Raw genomic sequence first — 23,781 nt, 5'->3', positions numbered from 1 at the left:
CCTTGACTTAAAAAAAAACAACATTATTCGATATTTATTTTACTGAACGACACTTTCTGCGCAAATATTGAGCTTAGCGTATGCGATATCAAAATGCCGCAAAAAGCCGAGACCATTCAATAGAAGCATACTTCTGTTGAGCACTTACTTCGGTATGCTGCGTCGCCTACTTTTATTTCTTGGTAGAAATCACTTCAATTCGCCCACTTCTCAAATCATTGCATATGAAGTATACCCTCACACAGTCAACCAAGAAAGAAGTCTGAGCGACACTTGAGCACGACCATCGCTCACTTACCCACGGACAGAGTCCGTACCAACATTTCCTTCTCTGCATGGTAAACAAGAGACCACTAAACGTTCAGAAGTGTCATCTCCATACAGTTTTCGTTTCCGTTTGCCTCACGATGTGTGCCCATTGTCAGACGCTGCTTCCTCAAATAGAGCAAAGGTGCTCGCTTATTATTTGTACTGGCTCTTTGGGAAAAGAAAAAGCAAAAGAAAAAGTTGGCAGACCTACTACAGATTGCCTGCTTGTAGAAATGCTAAGGCTTTACAGTTCCTGGGGTGAAATGTTTTCGAGTGATGTTTTCCACGTCTAGGGAAATTCTTTATGTTGATATTTTATTCTGTGCGTGCTGAGGTGGATGTTTGATTGAAAAGCGTATGTTTACCGATGGGTGTCCGGAATTAGCCGGATTCATGGAAAGGTGGAGGCTGCCAACAGGCACACAGACAGCGGCTTTTTAGCTAAAGCAGCGCAATACTGATAACGCAGCAACGTTATATGATAATGTTTTGCCTTAAATTTGTTTTATGTTTTAGCCATAGCAGCGCCGCATCTGGTTGGTCCCGTCAGAGCATGCACTTGCTGCGCCAGCATCGCCGGGTGCTTTCCTCCAAGGTGCTTTGCATGTGTAGCAAAGCAAACATTTCGGCGCATAATGTGAATTGACGATGAAATAACAAACAAAAAAACGAAACAGTGCGCACTTAATAAAATGTGCATGTCTTAATTTTTTTTTGCTGGTAACCCTCAGCAGTCGTAAACCTCGAGTCCATGCAGCGCTTAAGAGGCGGCCGGCATCTTCCGCATTCTGAATGAGGCGTTCTCACCCAGCGAGGAACAAAGCGTTGCGTAATGGGCCGCGCGGGCAACAGCGCCGCCTCTTTGCGCCCGCGGCTGCCCGCGCCACAAGGAAGGCGACGAGGAAGGGCCGCACTTGCCGCGCCGGCCCCTCCTCCTCCGGGGATGCCAGGAGAGGGCAGAGCAACCAGCTGTGTTTGCGCTCTCGGGCAGCTGTAGCCACGTCGCCTAGCAACCGTCCCTGCATCCTCCTCCAGGCATCGCCGGCGCGCTGGCGCACCCCGCCAGTCGGGTGCGCGCAACCGTCGGGCACGTATCGTAGAAGCAGGTCGAGCTCCCGTGCGTGACGTCAACGGCGCGCTGCTCGCGCTTGCTCGGCCGGCCGGGTCCGGACGACGCGTGCGGCCATGAGCGCCGCGTCGAGCGACGACAGCGGCGTGGAGCTGCACAAGCGGCGCAACAAGCGCAAGTCGAGTGAACCGCGGCGCCGGCGCCTGCTGAACGGTCGGCCCCGCCCCTGCCAGGATGCGGACACCACCGAGGACGACTCGGCCGAGGAGCGCGGCCCAGCGCCCGCTCTGCCGGCCGGCCGCGAGTCCGTCATCCGCGAGGGCCCGCCGCGCAGGCCTGCTCCGGAAGAAGACCTGGGACTGGACCTGACCACGACATCCAACTCGCCGGCCACATCGGCCACGTCCAACACCGCCGGCGGCACCGAGGGCGACGACGAGTGCCTCGACTTGCGGTCGAGCCACGCGCCGGTCTTCGAGTCACGCGAGGCCGGCGTGGTGCTGTTCGGGGGCCACATGGCGCTCTATAGGGACCATTCATCGCGCGGAGCTCTGACCACCCTGCCAAGGCCGTGGGCTCCCAGTTGCAAGAGGCCCCCCACCGAAGACCCGGAAAGCTCCTTACAAAGCAAACGCATCGCCCTGTTCGACGGCGCGAGCACATCTTTCCCCAGTGGCAGCGCGTCGCGGACGCGCGAAACTTTCGATGCCAGTGACGTGGAACTGATTCCGAGGACTAGTAACACATCTCCGTGCCTGGACCCCGTTGGTGGCCGCAGCGCACAGCGCAACTACAAGGGCATGACCAGGCAGCGGCGCATCGAAGCGAACGCGCGCGAGCGCTCTCGCGTGCACACCATCAGTGCGGCGTTCGAGGCGCTGCGGCGGGCAGTGCCGGCGTACGCGGACAACCAGAAGCTCTCCAAGCTGGCCATACTCAGGATCGCGGCCGCCTACATCGTGGCCCTGGCGCGGCTCAACGAGCAAGACTACAGCTACGACCAGAGGGCCCCGTCGTTCGCCGAGTGCATCGACCTGTGCACGCGCACCATCCAGGCAGAGGGCAAGGCCAGGCGAAGGAGCTCGGCGCCTGCGGCCGCCGGGTCCGCGGCCGCCGCCAAGGTACGCACCGAGCCTTTTTTTGGGGTGTCTACGCTCGTTCCGGAGCATGAATGGCCTGTCGTTACGCGCGGCTTCCCGATTGACAGGCCTCCAAACACAGGCTATGGTCTTCATGGGACGCTTATTACTCCCTGCATGTCGGCTTATCAGCGAGTAATCAATGAGTTACAAATGCGCAACCCTCTGCGTGCAGCGTACAATGTTGAAACGGATGAGACAAATGCCTCTCTTGTCCGTTTCTCATTGTACTGTGCACCTGCTTTTACTTTTTATTTAATTACGCTAAGGCAAAAGGAAACCGCCCCGTGAAGTGTTTGTAGAAACACAAGCCTTTCGTTTGCGAAGGCATCGATAAGCTATGATCAAAGCGCGCCCTAAGCAGATAAAGCTCATAAGCAGCGGTGCCATTTTCTTTCGCCCCTAATATATTAGCGTGCGGATTATTAGTTGCGTTCAACGCAGGCAGAATGAAGAGGAGCGGAATTCACGTAGTACCTCCTTTTCGGCGACGTCATGCGTGCTGTCGATGGATGTTCTTTTTCTGTTTGTTGTTTTGTGGGGTTTGACGTCCCAAAGCAACTCAGGCTATGAGAGACGCCGTAGTGGTGGACTCCGAAAATTTCGACCACGTGGGGTTCTTTAACGTGCACTGACATCGTACAGCACACGGGCGCCTTGCTTTTCGCCTCCATCGAAAAACGGCCGCCGAGGCCGGGATTCGATCCCGCGTCCTTGGGAACAGTAGTCGAGCGCCGTAACCACTGAGCCACCCCGGCGGGGCTCTTTTTCTGGATTCTGTCTGCTAACCTTCACGGTGCGCGGAACATGCAGAGAAGCCTTAGATTATTCTTTTGGTTCAGGTCAGTTAATTACGTTCCTATTTCATGCCTGAATAGGGGCACTTTCTTTTGACACTTGCACAGGGGGCGATGAAATGAAATGCGTAGCGGCACCAACGTGTTCAGGTCGCCGAATTTCTTGTCGTTGCGCTTTTACATAAGTGGTAAGAACATGCGGCAGCCGTTCATGAAACAATCATTGGCGACTCTGGCATTTTGGTTGCCACTCATGTCCAAGGGCGGCGACAAAATATTCGAACATCGGAGCACGCGGGCGTCGCTTTGTTCGCATTCCTTATCGTCCCTGCATGTTAGGAAGGGACTGAGAGCAGTTTCGGGTCGCATCAGCGCGAATGTTCACCTAAATATTTCAACATAGTTGCAGCTTCAGGCAACACTTCTAAGAGCGTGCCATTTAGAACTGGTACTCTTCTCGAGCCATATTAAGAGGGGACATTGGAGACAAATGTCTCTGGAAGGCGCGTCTTGCAATTTTGGACCAGAAGCGCGATGAAACAAATAATTGCTTTCTTTCTGTAGCACAAATAAGAGAACTCAAGTACAACTCTCACTGAAACTGCTGGCCGATAAGAAAGCTGTATGGTTGGTTACCTTTCTCGTGTTCCAGGGAGCCTATTCTTTTTATTTTTTTCACGTCCGATACTATTTGGGGCACCCAATAGCACCGTACGTGAAAATAGAAGAAAGGTTCCCATGAAAAGCCCGTGTACACATTTTCAGAAACGGCAAAATGGGATAAAGGTTGAGCTCCGTAAAAGTCGCTCATACATGTAGCAAATATGGGAGATTGGGCATCCGACCATGTTTTTTTTTTTTTTTTTTTTTTTTTTTTTTTTTTTTTTTTACGTATGCATGGAGCATTAAAATGGTTCCCTCGTAGCAGACTTCGACATGAGAGCAACATACACACCTGGAGAAACAACGTGCGTACGACAGATGAGAGACGGATCAACAGGGCAGTAGAACTCAGATTAAGAGGAAAGCTGCCATCGGTTAATGCAATCTCGGTCGTATTTCTTTCGTCGGTGTGCATCACGACGTCGACTGAATATGACGCCATTGCTTTCGGCATGTCGCGCCCTCTGCGAGCACCAGAGACACACGCGATTTCGTAGTGACGCCACAAACACGGCGGCGTGCCAGCGCGCGTCACACTGCTCTAGTGAATACAATATGTGTTGAAAATTCAGCGTAATTGTTACCCATGACATGAAGTTTTGGGGTTGAACTTGTGACGATTATGTGAAAAAAAAAATGTATATAGAGTTTGCGCGACGAGAGGGCGAACGACTGCCTAACAATGCTTTCAGTGATTCTCTTCGAGTAATGGCTGATAATCATAGCAAGGGGCGGCAGAAAATGAGTTAGGTGAATGAGGTCAAGTGGATGCAGCTAGTACAGGCACGGGTTAATTTGGAGTAAAATGGAAGACGCCTTCGCCCTCCAGTGCGGGTATAGTCCGGCTGATGATGATGTGGACGATGCTACGCCTAGTTTGGGATGATAGAGCGCCGTTGATCGCGGATGACGTGCTGGGCTAGATGTAGTAATCACCTCTCCTTGTGTGGTCGGATCCGACCTTTCAAAATAACGTTGTCCTCTCTTGCAGATGTAAGGTGGCACATGTAACGGCTTCCTTGTCTGCTCATTGTACCGCTGCGTGAATGTTCTTCACTGTTTTAGATGGGAGGTGACCCAAATGCGTTATATCGTGTATAGTGTTGAATCCTCTCAGCTTATTCCGTTCTTCCGAACCAGTGAAAGCTGCATTACCACTACTTCGGTTTCATTGCTGATGATGATACTTGTTACCCTCGCTTTGCAGAGGGTGATTGGCTTCAGTTCGGATTAGGCCTACGTAAAATAAACGAACATAAAGCAAAAAAAAAAAAAAAAAGACACTCCCACCACACAGGTCTGCATCCCATCGGAGTCGTGTATCTCACTGGCCTGCGTTAGGCGGAAAGTCTAGAAGGTGATTGAGTAGATCAAATGTTCTGTTCCCCTTACATATAATGTGGTTATAGGCGCGCGCTATTTTCGTCCTTTTCATTCTTTGTGGTCTCGTCGCTGCACGTTTTAGGGGAACAATCGATGAACAATCGAAGCGCACGCGTGAATGAAACCTTGACGTCTGAGTGTATCTTAAGTTTGATAGCTAAGCGTGTGCTTCGATAGTTCACGTCGAGTGTTCCTACTCCGCCGAAAATGAAGCGGCTGCGTTCTCCTGTCAGCTTCCTCTGCGTTTACTAAATTTAAGACCGTCGTTGACCTTTTGTTCAGTCTGATTTTACGCTTGACTGAAAATAGAGCGTATTGGTTCTACGACCGACCGCGACGCTGACGTAAGAAGACGGACGTCGAAAAAAAATAATAATAAACCGAGGAACGCGCCAAAGGAATCAGGCGCAAGACAGTAAGCTTCTGTGGGGCCGGAAATTACATCGATGTCGGAAAAAAAAAAAAAATGCCCGAGGAACGCGTCAATGGAATCAGGCGCTTACAGTGGCTCGCCTGAAGCTGATAATTACAGGAACAAAGCGTGGGCCGTATTTGTGTAAGCATGGCCTAGAGCTAGTTTAACTGTTTGGTTACGCAGAGCCACTGCCGCGGAGCGGCTGTACCAACATCCTGGAGCCCAGGACGAACGTCAGGTTGCGCAACGTTAGGTGATTGCCAAAGCCGCGCAATACTGTCTGAAGAGAGGGGGGGGGGGGGGGGGTCTTGTTATTCCGACTTAGGAGCAATAATGGGGATGCAGCTCAGAGCACCTCCACTTATGCAGCGTATACGGCTGGCGCGGGGGCCGCGGCAGTCAGGTGAAGGTGTCGGAGCGCCGCCGGTGAACGGATCAGAGTGGCAGCCGGGCGCGCGTGAGCGAACTCGAGGCTCGCGCTCGAGTCCTATATATAGCCCGGAGGCAGTCTTCGAAGCCGGTTCAGTGCTTCCGCTCGCTCGCCGCGTGGGGCACCGAGGGCTGCTGGCAGATCCAAAAGCTCGTCAGGAATGTTACAACCGAAAGTTGAGCGGTGTCGCGACTCGCGAGCAAGCCCTTCAAAGCCAGGAGCCATCACGCTCTAAATTGTACCGCTCGCGATTCTTCGAATTCCGTCTCGCTAGCTCGAAGCGATCGGGAGTATGCGACACCGTGACTTGAGCCCTAGTCTAACGTGCGCATGCTAACGGCGCCTCGTGAGTAGAGCGGAGGTGCACCTGTGCGCGCCGAAAAGCCCTTCGCGTGAGCCTTTGGCCTGGGGGCGGTGAAGCAGTCGGGGCGAATAAGGTGCGGCCGTGCGTCAACGGTCTCGGAGGGAATCTGGGGGCGCAGAGGGGGGGCCCTGGCCGGCCTTGGCGTCCTTGCCCTCTCCGCCGCCGGCCATCCACATGAACCGGACACTGCGCTGCCCCCCGGGCCAACAACCGCCGCTGCGGCAGAACCTGCAGCCCGGGCAACCGCGACAAGCCCCGGCCGGCTAGGGAGGGTAGAGCTGGGGGGAGAAGCCGTGCCCGTCATGCAGGAGAGAGTGCCGCCGTCCAGGCGCCGGAACAGAACGGTGATTGAACGGCCGCTGCACGACCAATTCAATTGCGCCCAGGCACTTACTCACCGCTTACGCTATCGGCCGGCAAATGGGGCTCACCGAGCTCTTCCTCGGCGGGGCAAAAGGAACCGCGCCTGCCCAGTCGTGACCTCGGATTCCCAGCTGACCCGTGCGGGATAGCATCCTCAGTCTTACTGGGCACGGCTTCCTTGCTTCTTCAAGCTCTGGAGCGCCCCGGGTGCTGTGTCGCCTGTTGTGATCAGTTATCCTCGTTGGTGGTTTAGGCCTAGAGTTCATACGGTATCACGTAGTGTGCGTATGACGAGAAAGCTGGAAGCATTGTTACTGTTTTTTCTTTTAATTGATCTTCTTTTGCATTCTGATTCCAGAGGGGCAATGCGAACACATGGCCAACGTATGCACAATCACTAGGCACACCAAATGTCCACTCATCACTGACTAAATAACGTGTCACATATTGCAACCGCGGTCCACCGGCACGATGTAGAACGTTAACGTTTTTCTTCGCTGTCTAGCTAATGGCGTATTCCCTGAATATATTTTCCCTCATTCTCTTCAGTCCTTGAAAATTAAGTTGTTGTTGTTTTCTTTTTTTCTTCATGCCCAACGTGTTAAGAAGCCTTTCGCTCTGTGGATGCCTAACCATTTGCTGAGCTTTACTTTGTTTGAATTCTCAGCAAGCAATGTGCATGGGTTGGAATTTCAGTCCCGCTTACTTTCGTTATTAGTAACTTCTGGCTATCCCGGAGGCAGTGTACTGCTGCTTCTGCAGAATTGTCGAAGAATAAACAAAAAAAATTGAAACACTGTGCAACTGAGGCCGCGCCATGTCTGGAATGCCGCAACGCCTGCTTCGTCCGATTTTGTCACCTCTGCCTCTCGTGGCTCAAATTCAAAGCCTTGGCGACTTCGTAGAGACTGCATACTCCATGCGTCTTGCTTTCATCACTGACTCGCGGTGCGAATCGACGTCTGTGGATCACTAATGGGAAGCAGGAGGATGGCACCCTACGCAAAGCCCGCAAGACAAACGGGAGGTCCCCCACCAGTGCACAGCGAGGTGGTTAGCGGCCGCCCGGGGGGGGGGGGGGGGGGGGGGGGAGGCGAGGGGTGCTGGTGCAGCGGCATCGATCAGGCCGGAAGGAGGCACAGGGGGTCATCGCAGGCGGAGCGCACGTGCAGGGCCGAGCCCCCAGTTCTCCGAAGCTGCCCCTTCGGCGAACTCGGGGATCACAGCCACCTGCTGCTACAGCGGCTCCCCTCGCCTTCCGCACAAGCGGGGTCCGGCCGCCGTTCGAAGCAGTTCTGCCACCCGCGAGCAGCGCAAAGAGACAGGCTGCTGTGGCCGGCCTTCGTCGCAGCTGGGCCGAATGCACAAGCGACGTGCGTGTCGCCCATCACGACAGTGATGGTACTCTCCGGCTGGGCCGCGTCGCGAGAAAAGGAGTTAACAGATTCTTCCGCGAAAAGCTCTTGCAGGGTGGTCGGGGACGAAGGCTTTTACGGTTTTGTGCTGCTTTTGTCCCGGTGACCAACGAGACCGGCTTGGAAATGCGAATAAATTTTGTCCTAGTTACGTATCGCGCACAGCATCATCAGCACTGCTGGCATGCCAGCTTGAAAATAGCCCGCATGGTTGCTGACAGGGTTTGAAGGCGGCGCGTTATTCCTCGCCGCCCTCAAAACCTGAGTCCCATGTTCCTCTGAATGTTGTGCTTCTGTTAGAAACTTCTGTCACCTTCAACTGTGGCGCAGTTTTTTTTTTTTTTTAGTTGCGCTCGCTCGCGCGCGCGCCCGTGTGTGTGTGCGTGTGCGTGCGTGCGCAACTAAGTTATAGCTTTTGAGAGGCGCACGGCTTCACAAAAGTTGTACGTTTTCACAAAACGTGCCTCTCTTCACTTGCAGTATTGAACTCCAATGCGAATTGATGAATGTTGTGCCCTTTGTCATCAGGATACCACGTAATTGTCCTACACCTGCACACTTCTGGACGTTTCTTCAGTAGCATTCCGCGCACGCGTACATCATCCTCGTCATTAGCAAGCCGCGAAAAGTGTTCTCTCAATCAATGACGCGACGGTCTGTGGGACAATAATCAGTTGCAGAGCTAAGACATTACCATGTTTTCTGTATTGTTGCAATGTCTGTCAAAGATTGGCAACCGAAATTTTCCGAGAGTACTACAGAATCTGCATTGGAGAAACGCGTAAGCCTAAGCGTTGCTGTGTCGTCCGCGAGGTTTGTGAACGGGATTCCGCGAGTGATATATATATATATATATATATATATATATATATATATATATATATATATATATATATATATATATATATATATATATATATATATATATATATATATATATATATATGTAGTGTGGTAATCTTCGTCTTCTTAGCCACTTCCATGCATCGCAGGGGCTCGGGCTAGCGTTGCATTGTTCATTCTCAACAACTTGATTATTCGCCACGGGACTCTGAAGGAACTGCTCAGTGACCGCGGACGCGTTTTCTTGTCCGAAGCTCTTGAGGCCCTACTGAAAGAATGCCGCATCGTCCACTGCACCGCAACTTCTTACCACCTTCAGACGAATGGCCTGACCGAGCGCCAGCACCTTTCCTTTCCTGTAAACCTATTAGAGAACGTCGGTGAACTTTTATGCGTTCAACGGAACTGTGTTCGACAAGGGGCGCGCGATGTACCGTGTGCAGCAGCAACTCTCAGGCTTTCTCATTTCTCCTCTGAGACACCTGACCGGCTGCTGAGAACAGAAACTGAACGTTTGCTGGCAGCCATCTCGGCTGCCAATTACACACTTAATTGACTCTAATTATTAACGTAATTAACCCACAGCAACCATTTTGCGCTTGCACTCCTTTCCTTGACTGTCTATCTGATGGTACTATTCTTTTTTCGATATACCAACTAGTTTCTCTTTTACAGCTCCGACAAGATACGCCCATGCGAAACCCGCCTACACAGCCATACAATGCCTATGCATATAAAAAAAAAAGGAAAAAGAAACGAAAGTTGCAGTGCTAACGCCTTCCAAGCACACGCAAATGCACATATGGTTTAATCATGCAGATCTCAAGTGAGGCTACGCGGACTAGTTGCCAAGCACCCTTGGATATAGGGGATGGAGCGATTAGAAGTGGAGGTTTGTCAATGAAGTGGCAATGAAAAGGCGTGTCTGCAGACCCATCATGCACGCTCAGCGTTGTCACATTTGTTAGGCTACCTAGTTTAACCAAACCTCTCCCAAAATAGCATGCAGAACTACGAGCCGAAGCCGGGCGCCAGAATGTGTGTGTGGGGGAATGGGGGGATGGGGGCTCGGCTCCTGGTTAAACATTTGCAGAATTGTCTAACTGCCCGAAAAAGCTGCCGCACTTTACTGTGTGCAAGCAGTAGCAGCGCTACAAAAAGAGAGGGGGCGCAGAAATACATTTTGGAAAAAGAAAACAAACAGCGCGTGTATGGGAGAAAATGTGCTACTGTAAAAGAGGCAGCAAGGTTTTGTGGGAAGACTGGCATTGTTGACAATAGTTCGGCGGTTTAATGCGCTTTATTGAGGAACTGCGCGAAGATAACACACCCGGAAATTCTGGACGAACTCCCCGCGGGAAGTATTTTATGAACACATTTTTTCTTTTTCCCGTATGGCAAGGACGCACCATAGCAACGAATACATCCGAAAATGCCTCCTCAGGGCATCTGTAGTCTTCTGCTGTTTATTGCCAAAGACACATTATTGGCTAAGGCGATCTAACTTCTAGGCGCGAGCGCAGAAATGATTTCAAACGCAAGATTTCTTGTGAAGCATCGTAAAATTAGACAATTCCCATCAATATGCTCGTAATATTCCGGAGCTACTTCGAAATTATTGCGAAAAACACACTGCAGATGGGACAGACCTAACTTCTCAGTGAGAGATATTTTTCTTTTTTACTACGCATCTAAGATTAGACCTTTCCAGTCAATATGTCCATAGCAGTATCTGAATATGTTTCCCAATTACCTTGGAACTAAAAGTGCTGTCCAAGAAACCTGCATCCTTCATACAGGAGACAGGGAACTAAGCCGGGCGAAAGGTGGGGCAGAAGTGCTCAGTGTGTGGAGGGTGGTCGTTGTATCCTAATAAGCGCAGTGATTTTGCCTGGAACTGAGATAATGGACCCTGCTACGATAGCACTCCTCTCTAGTGGTCGCCAATACAGATTTTCCTTGAGAAAAATGATCTGATACAGGGAGTGGCCATTGTAAATGCATCCACAATAGCCGCTTGGGCTAATTTTCGGAATTAGCTTCAGAGCTGAGCTGGCTACCTCTAGCGAGAGGAATTCTACGTGACCAATCTGTAGGAATGCCTGTCGCGCAGTAAGTTCCCTTAATGAGCTTAATCCCTGAATAAAAGGCGGTTTGCAACATCGTCTCTTAGGACCGGCCCATGCAGGGACTAAGTGCGGATCTGCTCTGACAGATGCTGGTATTGAGTCTAGTTGTTGCTCCCCAGTCCGCCACTTCTTTGGTCGAGAAACCGCTATTCGCGAAGGAACGCGCACACAGCGAACTTGTTCGCCACTTTGCAGGGCATACTCTGCAAAATGGCTGACCAGGTGTGGGGACGACCGGAACGTTACTGGGAACGGGACCATTGCCTCCTCAGGTGCCGCAAGCACCTGCGACTGAGGCTCGTTGGCTGGCTGGCTTTTTTTAGCATTTCGCGGCGATGACCGGCCCCTAGCAGGGATCGAGCAGGTCCCGTAACATGATCGCATTCTGCGTTTCGGTCAAGCATGACTTACGCAAAAGGCGCCTTTTGTCATTCTCACTCTCAGTAGCTAATGTCAGCTTTTGAAATTTCCTCAAGTTAAACACATGGAAATAAATCTCTTAAAAGGGGAGTCTGCCGCTTCGGCCCGCTGCGCAAGTTCTCGTGGAAAGAATGTCTGCGCTGCGCCCTGTTTTCATTTTTCTTCCTTACCGTTCTTTTTCTTTCTTTTTTCGCTAAGCGTGTCCACAGTCGAGACCCAAAGCTTCGCGATCGGGGGCGTCAACTTCTCAAGCGCGCGCTTGTGTACCCGGGGCGGCTTCGGGAGAACGGGGGGAGGGTCTGCCCCCGGTGAAAGGCGCAACAACGAAAGTGCCCACCACCGTGGTCAGGGGCGCTCACCTGCGCCTTCTTCGCGCACAGGTGTCACGTGCGACGCCGCGGGGCTTCTTCGCGAGGCGCGAAGGCAGCGGCAGCTGGGAAGCGCGTGCCGCCGCCAGCGCACGGCAGCGCCCTGAAGCGGAGCGACCGTGGCGCAGGCGCACGCACGCACGCGCCGCTGGACGCGCGCGCCGGCGTTAACGGAGTGGAACGTCTCGGCGCTTAATGAACACGAGCGCCATTCGGAAGGATGCGCTCCGCGCAGTGGCCCGCATCCACAGGGCCGACGAGGCCGCTCGATCGAAGCAGCGACATCAGGCGCGAGGAACTCGCTGACACCGCTGCTCTGGAAGCTTATTGCTTGAGATGTCCGGCAAATGGGCGCGACACAGGGATTGTCTTGCCGTCGGTGCCGTTCCGAGCGAGCACGGCCTAAAAACGGGCAATTTTAAGCTGCCGTTCAGTTACACGGAAGTCGGCAGCAGTTACTGGGCACGTCTTGCAAGATGCGGTGGTCCAACCTCTAGATTTATTTTGATTTTATTTAGAACCACACTGCTGCGTTGAGAGAACAAACAAGTGGGCAAATGCAGAGTATAAGACAAGAAGTGTATTGCAAAGCAATTAACGAGGATCAGGGGATAGACGAGCTGTACGTGCAAGTGCTGGAAGATATAGTGGCTGCACAGCAACCATAGTTCTGCATAAAGAAAGTAACAAACTTCCCGTAAAGAAAGGTGTTAGGCAAGGAGACACGATCTCCCCAGTACTATTCACAGCTTACTTAGAGGAAGTATTCAGAGACTTGGAATGGGAGCAGTTAGGGATAAGGGTAGATGGAGAATACCTCAGTAATCTGCGATTTGGTGATGACATTGCCTTGCTAACTAACTCAGGAGATGAACTGCAAATAATGATTGGTGACCTAGACAGGAAAAGTAGAAAGGTAGGCTTGAAAATCAATATGCAGAATACTAAGGTTATGTTCAACAGCCTCGGTAAGGAACAGCAGTTTACGTCAGGTAATGAAGCACTGGAAGTAATAGACGCATATGTCTACTTAGGACAAGCAGTAAACGCAGATCCGGGCCATGAAAGGGAAATAACAAGGAGAATAAGATTTGGATGGAGTGCATTTGGTAAGCACTCGCTGATTATGACTATCAGCTCACCGGTGTCGCTGAAGAGGAGAGCATACAACAGAGGCATCTTACCTGTACTCACCTATGGGGCTGAAACATGGAGGCTAACCAAGAGAGCTCTACTTAAGTTGAGGACAACCCAGATGGCTATGCAAAGAAAAATGGTGGGGGTAACATTAAGAGATAGGAAGCGTGCAGAGTGGGCCAGTGAAATAACTCAAGTTATCGACATTCTAGTGGAAATTAAGAAGAAGAAATGGGCATGGGCAGGACATGTAGTGCGAAGAGAGGATAACCGATGGTCGCTGAGGGTAACAAACTGGATTCCAAGGGAAGGAAAGCGTAGCAGGGGGCGGCAGAAAGTTAGGTGGGGGGATGAGGTTAAGAAGTTCGCAGGGGTCACGTGGATGCAGCTAGCACAGAACCGTGTTAATTGGAGAAATATGGGAGAGGCCTTCGCCCTTCAGTGGGTATAGTCAAGCTGCTGATGATGATAATAAGGATGACCATGCCATTAACACCATGCCATTAACATGCCATTAACCAGGCCAAGCTGAAGCACAAGCTTGAAGGAGATAAACAAACAAGCAAACAAATAAAACCGCTCAAACTGTGACGAGAAAAACACAAAGAAATCGCACATTATTCTTCGTAAGCCGATATGTTATGACATATGGTTAATTAAAGTGTTTGTAATGCTTTTTCGATGTTTTTTTTGCAGGTTCAACTGTAAAAGGCGCAGTAGGCAATGCCTTAATTCTGTGATAGTTCGTGGAAAATATGAATGTTTAATAAAGGCATGTGCGCGATTGATACCAGTTAAATGAGAAAGTTGTGAGTGCGACGGTTTGTGGTATAGCGAGGTAGAAGTGATTTAGTGCGTGCATATTTGAGGGTTTAGTCTAAATGAGGTCGGCCCCGCCGTGGTGATGCCTCTGTGGTAAGGCGCTCGGCTGGTGAAACCAAAGGTACGGGTTCAATCGCGGCAGCCGCCTTTCGATGGACGCGGAAAGCAAGGCGCCCGTGCGAAGTTTCCCGAGCTCTCCACTACGCCATCTCCCATAGCATGTGTCACTATGGGATGCTGAACCGCACAGACTATAATAAACTATCAACAATCTAAATGGGATAATGTAAATTAAAAACAAAAAGTATTTCTTTTGCTATTTTTCTTCGGGCTTCTATACTTATTAAAAATAAAACTGACCGCGCGTCTCTGTACAATTTCCGGTAGCTGCCTATCTTTGAGACAGTAAGTTCCCAGACGGCAGTTTAATTCTTCCAGTAGGGATATATGTAATAAAAGAGACATCTGGGTGAGTTGGTATGGTGATATGATAGAAAAACAGCGCAACAGGCGTGGACGGAGGTGAAGAACAAACAGGACGGGCGCTGAACTCACAACTGAAGTTTATTGAAAAACACAGATATATAACCCAGCCAAGCATCACCAAACCGCACAGGGATATATGCTCGCATGCAGATGTGCACAGTTCCTTAAAGCTAGTCCGTGCTGCGTGAATATCAGGGCACTGAAAGTTGCTCACAACTCCTCATCATATCTTAAGTGTAGACTCATCGTCTGCACGGGAAAAAACGACGAGATCACGCCACGTGCGAGCAATTTCTTTTTATTTAAAAAAGTCTCCTTTTTCATTATTACCTATTTTCGTCTTTATTTCCACAAGTTATATCTGCTCCAGTTTTTATTATTTTTTTTTCGAGTAAGCTGCTACTGAACACGACACAGCTAAGGCAATACAGTTTCAGACGTCTGGCGTCGCCGTTTAGCCATCGTTTTTACTTTTTTTTGCGCCGTTTCGTGAGCTTTGACGTTTACGCTTATTGATTAGTAAAAAGTTTCAGGTTAGGACTTATACTACTAGCTAGGGTGAGCTTTCTCTGTGTGTGTGTGTGTGTGTGTGTGTGTGTGTGTGTGTGTGTGTGTGTGTGTGTGTGTGTGTGTGTGTGTGTGTGTGTGTGTGTGTGTGTGTGTGCGTGTGCGTGCGCGTGCTACACTGCTTTGTCCCTCGCTAATTGCTGATTCGAAAGGCGCACAGCGCTGGCGACGGGCATATGCCCTGAGTGAATCAATTCAGAGGGATTGCGATCAGAAAGATCAATTTCTTCCATCGTTCTTCCTATTTTTGTGTTTTCTTGTGAGTAAACAACAGCAGGAAAAAGATGGCAGGATACGTACGCTCTGTAAATGACTTCTTGCAACTGGCGCGCACTTGCCACACTTTATCTTCAGCCCAACGTAGTCACCGTAAATAGCGCTGCCCAGGAAAGCGCCAGCGGCTGTATGTTTTTCCAGCATGACAGCTTTCTCGGGCGTAAGAATAAAATATGGCGCGCGGATCTTTGTGGGAGCGCGGCTGCTGAACAGTGTCATCGCAAGCGAACTCGATCCACTCGGCGTGTTGGCCTGCAGCTTTTCCTTTCTTTCACGAGTTAGAATAACCGACGTAAACTAACAAAGAACGTAGCGCGACGAACGGAATCGGCTAACTGAGGGCTGGTAACCTGGAAGTAAACATGTGCGCCGTAACGTAACCGTATCGCGATGGCGCTCTGCGTGCGGTATCGGCGGCAAGAGCATCACAGGGAGAAGAGAGCGTGACGGCGGAAAGCGGGACGAACAAAAGCAAGAAAATAAAAACAGGAGCCCGCTCGGTCCGTGCAATGAGATGCCTGGCGTCGGTGCGATGGCGGGCCTCGCATCGAGGCGGTGCGCGGTCCGCAGTTGGCGGAGTGCAAACGAGCCAGCTGTTCAAAGCGAACGCCCGACGACGACCAGAGCCGCGTCGCGAGCCGTGACGGCGAGGAGGCATCGGGCCGGGACGGAGGGGGAGGGCGCGGCGTGCACTTGCCGAGCAGCGCACGCACACCTGTTCCGGCGACTCTTCTTCCCGCGGCGGTCGAGCTGAGCGAGCCCCCCACCCTCCCACTACGGCGGAGAATGCGCCAGAGGCTGCGGAAGACGGAACTGAGAAAGAAGGGCGGGGGAAAACAAAAACACGAAAGAATGAATGGCGCGCATGCACTAAAAGAGGCAGAAATGAACGAAATGACTAGCAGCGTGGCCCCGACTTGCTGCAGCAGCTCGTTGAAATGGACGAGTATCGCTTGCTGTGCTCTGGTCGGCTTGTTTTTATTGCTGCCGTTCTGGTGGGCTTCCTTTTATTTTCGCCTTTTCGGCCGGCGCCTTGGGCCGAGTGCTGCACTGATTGCCGTTTCGAGATACGCCTCCCTACCCCCGGAGCTCTTCTCTTAGCACTCCGCCTCCCCTCACCCTCCTCGGCCGGGGTTCTGCGCTCGCCCGAGCACAGTGAGCCGCCTTTGTGCTTCCAGCTGTCGCTGTACAATATGCCCGCGTTTGTAATGCGCCGACCACCAGGACCCTCCATCGTGCTGCCTGCGCAGTGCTCGTCCGCTATTTTCGCCTCGCATGGAATACTTGGAGCCGAAGGCTGTTTCGGACCTCGTTAAATCTCCGGAAACGCTGTTTGTTCACGATAGCGCTGAATCTGCGCCAGGCGAAAACGTACGAGCCAAGGAGTACAGCCTCGCGGTCACTTTGTATGCAAAATTTCCAAAAAGAAAAAGAAAAAACAAAGCGCTCGTCAGTTGTCAACACGCTTCGCAACTGGTCCTCACCGTGTATTAAGCTACCATGGTCTGAACTCATTTGGAACCCAGTGATGTTGGTTTACTGGCCTTGCAGATAGTAACAATGCGCTAGTGGACGATATTTTGCGACGTAAAATGGTCGAAAATTTCAGTATCTGAGTTTAGTCACGCAAACTGATGTAAGCAACTTGAAGCAGTTGTTGCAGGCTTACCGCCAAGATTGAACGACTACGACCAGTTTCTGAACCAGTCGAGTGCGCTTGCGTGTGCACTGTACTCTTTTTTTTTTTTTTTTCTGAACAGTATTCGGCATAGGATCGATAGAGGGGGACAATGTGCAAACGGCGAAAGTCATGTAGAGAACTCTGGAACAGAATTGTCAAAATCATCGTTGAATATAATCATTTGGGTTGTAAAGCACGCGCGGGTTTTGTTACCATTTCCCTTTGTTTTTCGCCCTTGTGCTAAGTGCTTCGTAAACGTGAAACTTAGCCTCTTACCGTAGAATCTGGGGTGCGTGTCCAATAGAATCCAACGCGCGTAACGCGAAAGCACAACAACGACATGAACACGCGTTGTTATTTTCTTACGCAGGACTCCCTGGAGCTGTCCAGCTGACACAAGGAGGAGCGCAGCGCGGCGGCGACCAGTCACTCTTCGTCTCCGCCGTGAGCGCCGCCGACTGCGTCTAGCCCACGACCAAGCGAGCTTTCTTCGGCAGTTGTCGCCGTGTACGCCCGAGTCGCTGTGTCCTTGGTGCGTGGCTTCCCAGCTCCGTCGCTACGAGACTCTCGCACATGGGGTGCGAGCTGCTTGCCGACCTCTGCCCTCGTGTGATAACCACCTCGTCGCCGAAAGGATGAATAAGAACTGATTAATTTATGAATTCCTCTTCGCCGAAAGGAGGCATATGAACTGGTTAATTTTAGAATTTCGTTGGTGATTCTCGTGGTACGCGGTTGCTTTTTTTTCTTCTTCCATTGTTGTTGTTTGCTTGTTTGTTTTCTGTTTTCGTGATGCCAATTCGCCGGCCGAAAACTATGACTTTAGCGTTGTCAGGGTCCTTCGGTACTTTGGAAGGACGCTGCCGTTCCTTCGACTGGTGCTTCTTGTCAAAGTGGCCAACGTGGGCACCCGCGGAGCGGTGCCGCCGCCATGCACGTTGGGAATATTTCTAGTGCGGCCTCTCTGACAAAGCCGAGGTCACTACATGAACAGTCACTACAACAAACCGTCAGCAACGAAGGCATCATTTTATCGAGCATGAAGCACATCGGCCGCAAACTTGTCATCCGTCTCACGCGTTTAAGCACTTACGCTTGCTAGTGTCGCGAGCTATTGCAGCTCTCGCTGTCAGCATGCGGTTACCGGATTGCTGGTTCAATGCCGGTAAGGCAAAAATGAATTTCCTTGGAACTAGCTCCTACAATAAGTGTGAAGTAGCTGGGACGTCACTGCCGCATTCAGAACTTGCGGGAAGCGACGTTGAAGCGCTGTGAGCTTGCGTGTCTGTAATCCGTAGCCAGATGTTGGTGCTAGAATGTTTCAGGAAACGCTACACTCCATCCTCGTGCTCGCTGTTCGCGAACTAATTAGATTTATTGTTCCTTCTCTTCGAGCTCCAGCGTAGGCGCAACCGCAGACCAATCATAAAAGGTAGAAATGGTTCGTCGGAAATAAATAATGGGCCGAGACATGATTGCTGGAGTCGGGTGGAAAATTGAACTACCTTCGCACCAAATAAAGAATGCAGAGGATATTGTTGGTCCGTTTCGGTGGAGGCGAAAATCGAGACGTCAGCGTGCTGTGTGACGCACATCAAAGAACCCCTGATGGTCGGAATATCCGCAGTCCGCGGCTACGACGGCTCTCATAGTCTAGGTTGCCATCACTTTGGACGCTGAACCCTATAAACCAAACCAGTCATTCGTCATGCATAACTTGCTCGAACCATTGTGTCTACATTAACCACGGCAGTCACTGTCATCGACTCAAATTTGCTGGATGAAACGTATGGTGTTCGTAGCTATTTCCTCATGTCGCTCACCTTTTTCATTATGAGTTATGGTAAATAAGCGTAGCTGCTTATTACGAGTTCGCGTCAGCTGGCAGTTTTGGTGAATATATAGGACAACGAATGTAGCTGTTGAGTGTACTTCCTCTGCTTTTCCTGCGCAGGAGCACAGTGGCTACGTTTACGCGGAATGATATTTACAAACACGCTTCGCAGCAGTAGAAGGCGCCGCTTTGTGAGCCTAAGTGCAATTAAGACCACGTGTACACAGTCTAAAAGAGATTCTAGGCTGAAAATCCAATTGTCGTCGCAGTTTTGCCGGCAGTACAACCTGCCACACACTCTTGGCAGATGCTTGGGCTTGTAAAACAGGATCCGCAGCTGCTCACTGGGTTTCATCTATTGCGGATGATGATGCAATCTGAGTCTGCTTGCTTGTGGAACACTTTTATAGATTTACATTATGTGACCGCCGAAGAAACAGAAAGGAAATATACGTTATCTAAACAAAAGAACACCGTTCAGTGCTTTATCTTACACATTTGATTCTGCGTTGGGTGCAAAATTGCGATGAACAGTCCTGCGAAGGGCATTAGTACTCCATTTATCATTTAAATGTTGTCTTCTACTCTAGAGGCCGAGGTTGCCTCCAGTTCCATGAATGTCTTATGTCCTTACCAGGTCCTCGCTGCGGCGGAAAATGCGAACACAAAAGAGTTAAGTCAGTTTTAGCTAGTGGAAAGATTGAGTTTCAAACAAACAGATCACTTCACCTTACAAATGGCTTTCATTAATGTGGCGTGACTCTTATTTGACAGTGTAACGGCGTGCGTTCAACCAAAAGTGGCCCTGGTTAAAGTATCGTTTGATTGCGCGGACCAACCGGCATTATCACTAGCCGTTCACGCGAAGTTGGGAGAGCCTGCACAGTCTTTCCAACGCTTTCATGTCTTTCCATTCAGTCGACTAGAAGAAATTGCCTGGTGCTCTGCGGTATAGACATCGACACACACCATGCCTTACTTTACGCGGGCAGAGTTTCTCATCAAATTAATGTCGCTTAGATGACTGACGGCCGAGGACAGCCAAGGTTTTATTTTATTCTTTGTTTGCTCGTCGATGGCATAAAATGAGTCCCATTTATTTTCGATAATGAATGGATTCTTGCCATCAATCAAAAGTCATCACGCGCTGCACTGTACCACCGCGTATCCGCGAGATGTGAGGATCAGAGGAAGACGCAGTTCACGGCTGCATCTAGAGCCGAGCTTTCAGGCTTAGGTGATGAGTTAATAATCTCAAGCAAAATTCTACTCGCAGGGAGGGTGACAGTCTCAAAATAATCGGTGATCCACCCCATTCGGCGTGGCGAATGTCACAGCCGCAGATCAAATGGCGAATCGCGCGGAGCGGTTGCTTGCATGCGTCCAATCGTTCCGTTCACGGGGAGAGTGGCGTTGCTTCATGTATCGACATCTAGTGACTGTGTGTGCATTGTTTGTAGCTCAAAAGATGCCTGTGGACGTTCGTGCCTGACTCAAGTGCCAGCATCATTCATTTCATGTTGTGTGCGAGTTCAAAGTGCATGTGCAAAATGGAGTCAAAATAAATTATATATTTGCGTCGCACTCCTTCAGCGTCTCGAGTTTTCCACACGACTTCACTCGGTCAGCTGGTAAGGAAACAGGTAGGTATACTGTGAACGTCACCAGGCTGGATCTTAACGGGCCCTTCAGAGAGGGAAGCGACGAGAGATTTAATGCCAACGAGCAAAGCAAGAAACTTAGGAAATATATTTTCTACGCGTCTCAACACGCTCGTATTGCTGGTAATTTTATGCGACAAAGGAGCAGGATCTCTATGCTGATGTTCTTCCATGGGCCCTCAGCGAGTGGACTTCTCTTGGTACGGGGCCAAGGATGGAGAGGCACTCGATGTATACATGCAGCCTCTCTGGGCGCTTATGCAACTGAAAGCCTACGTGAGCGTAATAAGAGACATGGGTGCCGAAGTTTTGCCATGATAGCGGGCTACATTTGCGCTGTGTCTCTTTGATTTAGTCGCATTCACAGCAATAACTTCGGAAGTTTCCAATGCGGCGCATCGAACATGCTGCGCAGGTTTGTGCAGTCGATAAGCGCTGTTTTACACTGACACTCCGAGGCAACTTTCAACACTGCTTGCTTACGTCCTTACGTCGCGGGAGCCATCAGATTGTAGCAGGAGGCTGTCAGTTTCTCCACTTACAAAAAAGCAGCATTGTTAACAAAGCTAAGCACGCCTTCGCGGTGAAATGGGACTCGATGGCCGCGGCAAGCCTCTGGAAGTCTGTGCTTCCGTGGACAAAGTCGTATGCAGCAGAATGGGGTGGGAGGAATGGGTGAGATGGCCGTGAAAGAAATAGTAAGGAAGGGGGTGGGGTGGGAGCCATTCTCGAAAAACTGCTAGCTACGTTGTTTCCATCAAACAAGCGTTTAGGTAAAGTGATATTTTTAGGAGCCGAAAACGACGCCTGGCTCAAAAAAAAAAAAAAAAAAAGAAGGACTTTCTCGTGACTGCAGCGTGACATTAAAGCCTCGAGACGCGTCCTAGATAACAAAACTCGCTTTTCTGGGCCGTGCTGTCTACGATGAAGCTGGTTGGACGCACTTGGCGAATGGTTTAAAATCACAGCTGGTCACGTGGCAGCATTTTTTGAACGCCTATATAATGGGCGGCGTAAGTCGTAGCGTAATGGAAGTAGCTAGCTGTTTTTCAAGAATATCACAACTTTTGCATTGACACGTTTTCTCTCCAGCCAATGATTAAAAATAGCTAATTAGTCTTTACTCATTAATCAGCTGTAGTGAACGAAAAAATACTGGAGGCTAGCATAGGCGACTTTGAACATCTCTGAATTTGTTTCACTCTGCTAGGGCAAACCGTATTTAAAAAAATATATATATATTGTCCAAGTTAGCTTGACACCTATTTGACTGTGTTCAGAAAAGAACGGTAATCAAGTTCCCATGACCAAATTAATTTTTTTCAATTAAATTTTTATGTGAGGTGTTCAAACGTCTCTACAAAAACACAAAGAAATGGGCTTCAGTTTTGAAAGATACGGCGTAGTTTTCTCGGGAAAAAAGAAAATTATATCACTACAAGGAGAAAACGCCATTTTTGCCATTTCAAAATGTTGTAAGTTTGGAGACCTGCTTCTGGCGTAATAAAACCTTGTCATCTATTCTCTTTTAACCACTAATTCTATGCAACTTTTGCTTTCATAGGAGTTATTAAAAACATAGTATTTTGTTGTAGTGGATTTAGTAAAAGATCGCAAACATTGCTCCAGAAGCAACGCGCTACGAAAAAGTACATTTTCAACCTTAAATACGGGCATGATGCGTTATGTTTTTAGCATTAAGTCTTTTTCGATTATGATTTCAGGCATTATTGGTAGCTCTAGACTGAGAGGTGTGCTCTCCACAATGCACCAAATCCGCCCGAAATTTGAAAATAGCAAAAAAAAAAAAAAAAAGAAACTTTGATTCCAATTAACAAAAAAAAAAAAAAAAAACGAAAATAAAAACCGCCATAGTCAATTTTTATCAAAGTCACTCTCAAGGATGCTTATTATCTCATAAATATTACGGCCTGAAGAAGTGCTGCATTATATTGTTACGTGGTTTATTTACACGGCGGGTGTTAGATGCGCTGGACGTTAGCCCACCCAGAGCGAACCAAAACAGCTTCCTCTTCAGTTTCTCCTGCAACATCTCATCTTCCTCCAATACAGGACCACGGGACGTGCCTGACAATATTGTTTAAAATTATAAAATGATGTATAAAACTAAGAGCTGGTTTTGAAAATTGTCGATATTCAGCCCTTCATGCTGGTACCATTTAATAAAATGCCGCTAAAACTTTTCCTCTATGTCACCTAGGACTACTTCTCTATTTCTGCGAAATATTGAAGCTCTAGATTTGTTTGTTCTTTCTCCATATTATTTTGAAATCGGCCAAAATTCAAAATTATAAAAAACAAAACAAAAAAAGAAACCGCACAACTTTGATTCAAATTAAAACACTGCCTCATTTTCGATATTTATCGAATTCTCTCAAAAACAATCCCAACAATTTTCTGAAATTAGTTAGATTTTAACTTATGCAAATATCCAAAGCCTTCTCATTGCTTATAAAGTTTTCAAATGCCAACACTGCCAGCAAGCAGAAAACGGCTTTACAAGCACTGAGAAAGGTTTGGATATTGCAAAAGGTAAAATGTAATTGAATTCAGCAAACACTAAATCGAACTTTTGACTCCTACTCCTTAAGGGGAAACCATAAGCACTTCTATATAATGACAACGTGCGTTCAGATTTATATTTATGTTTATATGATCAGTTTACATGGTGCAATGCATTTTAGTACCTGGTGTTTATAAAGTACTTGGGATTGGTTTTGAGAGAATTCGATAAATATCGAAAATGCGGTAGTTTTTCAATTGAAGTCAAGGTTGTCATTTTTTTTTTATTGGTTCGTAGGAAAGGAAAGGCCAGTATCTGTCACACTTGCTTCTGTGGACACCTGAACCGCACCGTAAGGAAAGGGAGGAAGGTGGGAGTTAAAGAGGAAACAGGAGCCGTAGGAGGGCTACTGAGTAGTTTCGACCACATGGGTATTTTTAACGTGCGCTGACACCGCACAGCACACGGACGCCTCTCCGTTTCGCCTCCATCGAAACGCAGCCGCCAAGGTCGGGTTCGAACCCGGGTCCTCCGGCACAGTAGTCGGGCGTCTTACCACTGCATCACCCCGGCGGGGCAATATATTTTTTTTTAATTTTGAATTTTGGCCGAATTCAAAATAATATGGAGAAAGGACAAACATATCTAGAGCTTCCAATTTTTGCAGAAATAGAGAAGTAGTTCTG

At 49.4% G+C, this 23,781-nt stretch overlaps 1 protein-coding gene across 1 annotated transcript; it reads left to right on the top strand.

Moving 5' to 3' along the window:
* The first annotated feature begins 1,390 nt into the window (after positions 1–1,390).
* Positions 1,391–20,489, top strand: net (atonal bHLH transcription factor 8-like protein net). Its single transcript, XM_084587935.1, has 2 exons — positions 1,391–2,499; positions 17,447–20,489. Exons 1-2 carry the CDS (start codon positions 1,495–1,497, stop codon positions 17,468–17,470), a joined length of 1,029 nt encoding a protein of 342 aa, XP_084444061.1. The 5' UTR covers positions 1,391–1,494; the 3' UTR covers positions 17,471–20,489.
* Positions 20,490–23,781: the final 3,292 nt, after the last annotated feature.

Source organism: Amblyomma maculatum, chromosome 1 (genome assembly GCF_055883805.1).
Source record: "Amblyomma maculatum isolate TAMU_Amacu chromosome 1, ASM5588380v1, whole genome shotgun sequence".
Lineage (NCBI taxonomy): Eukaryota > Metazoa > Arthropoda > Arachnida > Ixodida > Ixodidae > Amblyomma > Amblyomma maculatum.
Note: the sequence above shows the minus strand (reverse complement) of the source record. Positions and strands in the feature narration are given on the sequence as shown.

Bases quoted from the DNA above. Each gene is read 5' to 3' on its own strand.
- net (XM_084587935.1), top strand. From the start codon at position 1,495: ATGAGCGCCGCGTCGAGCGACGACAGCGGCGTGGAGCTGCACAAGCGG. The intron at 2,500-17,446 runs GTACGCACCGAG...TTTCTTACGCAG, and splicing joins GGTCCGCGGCCGCCGCCAAG to GACTCCCTGGAGCTGTCCAG.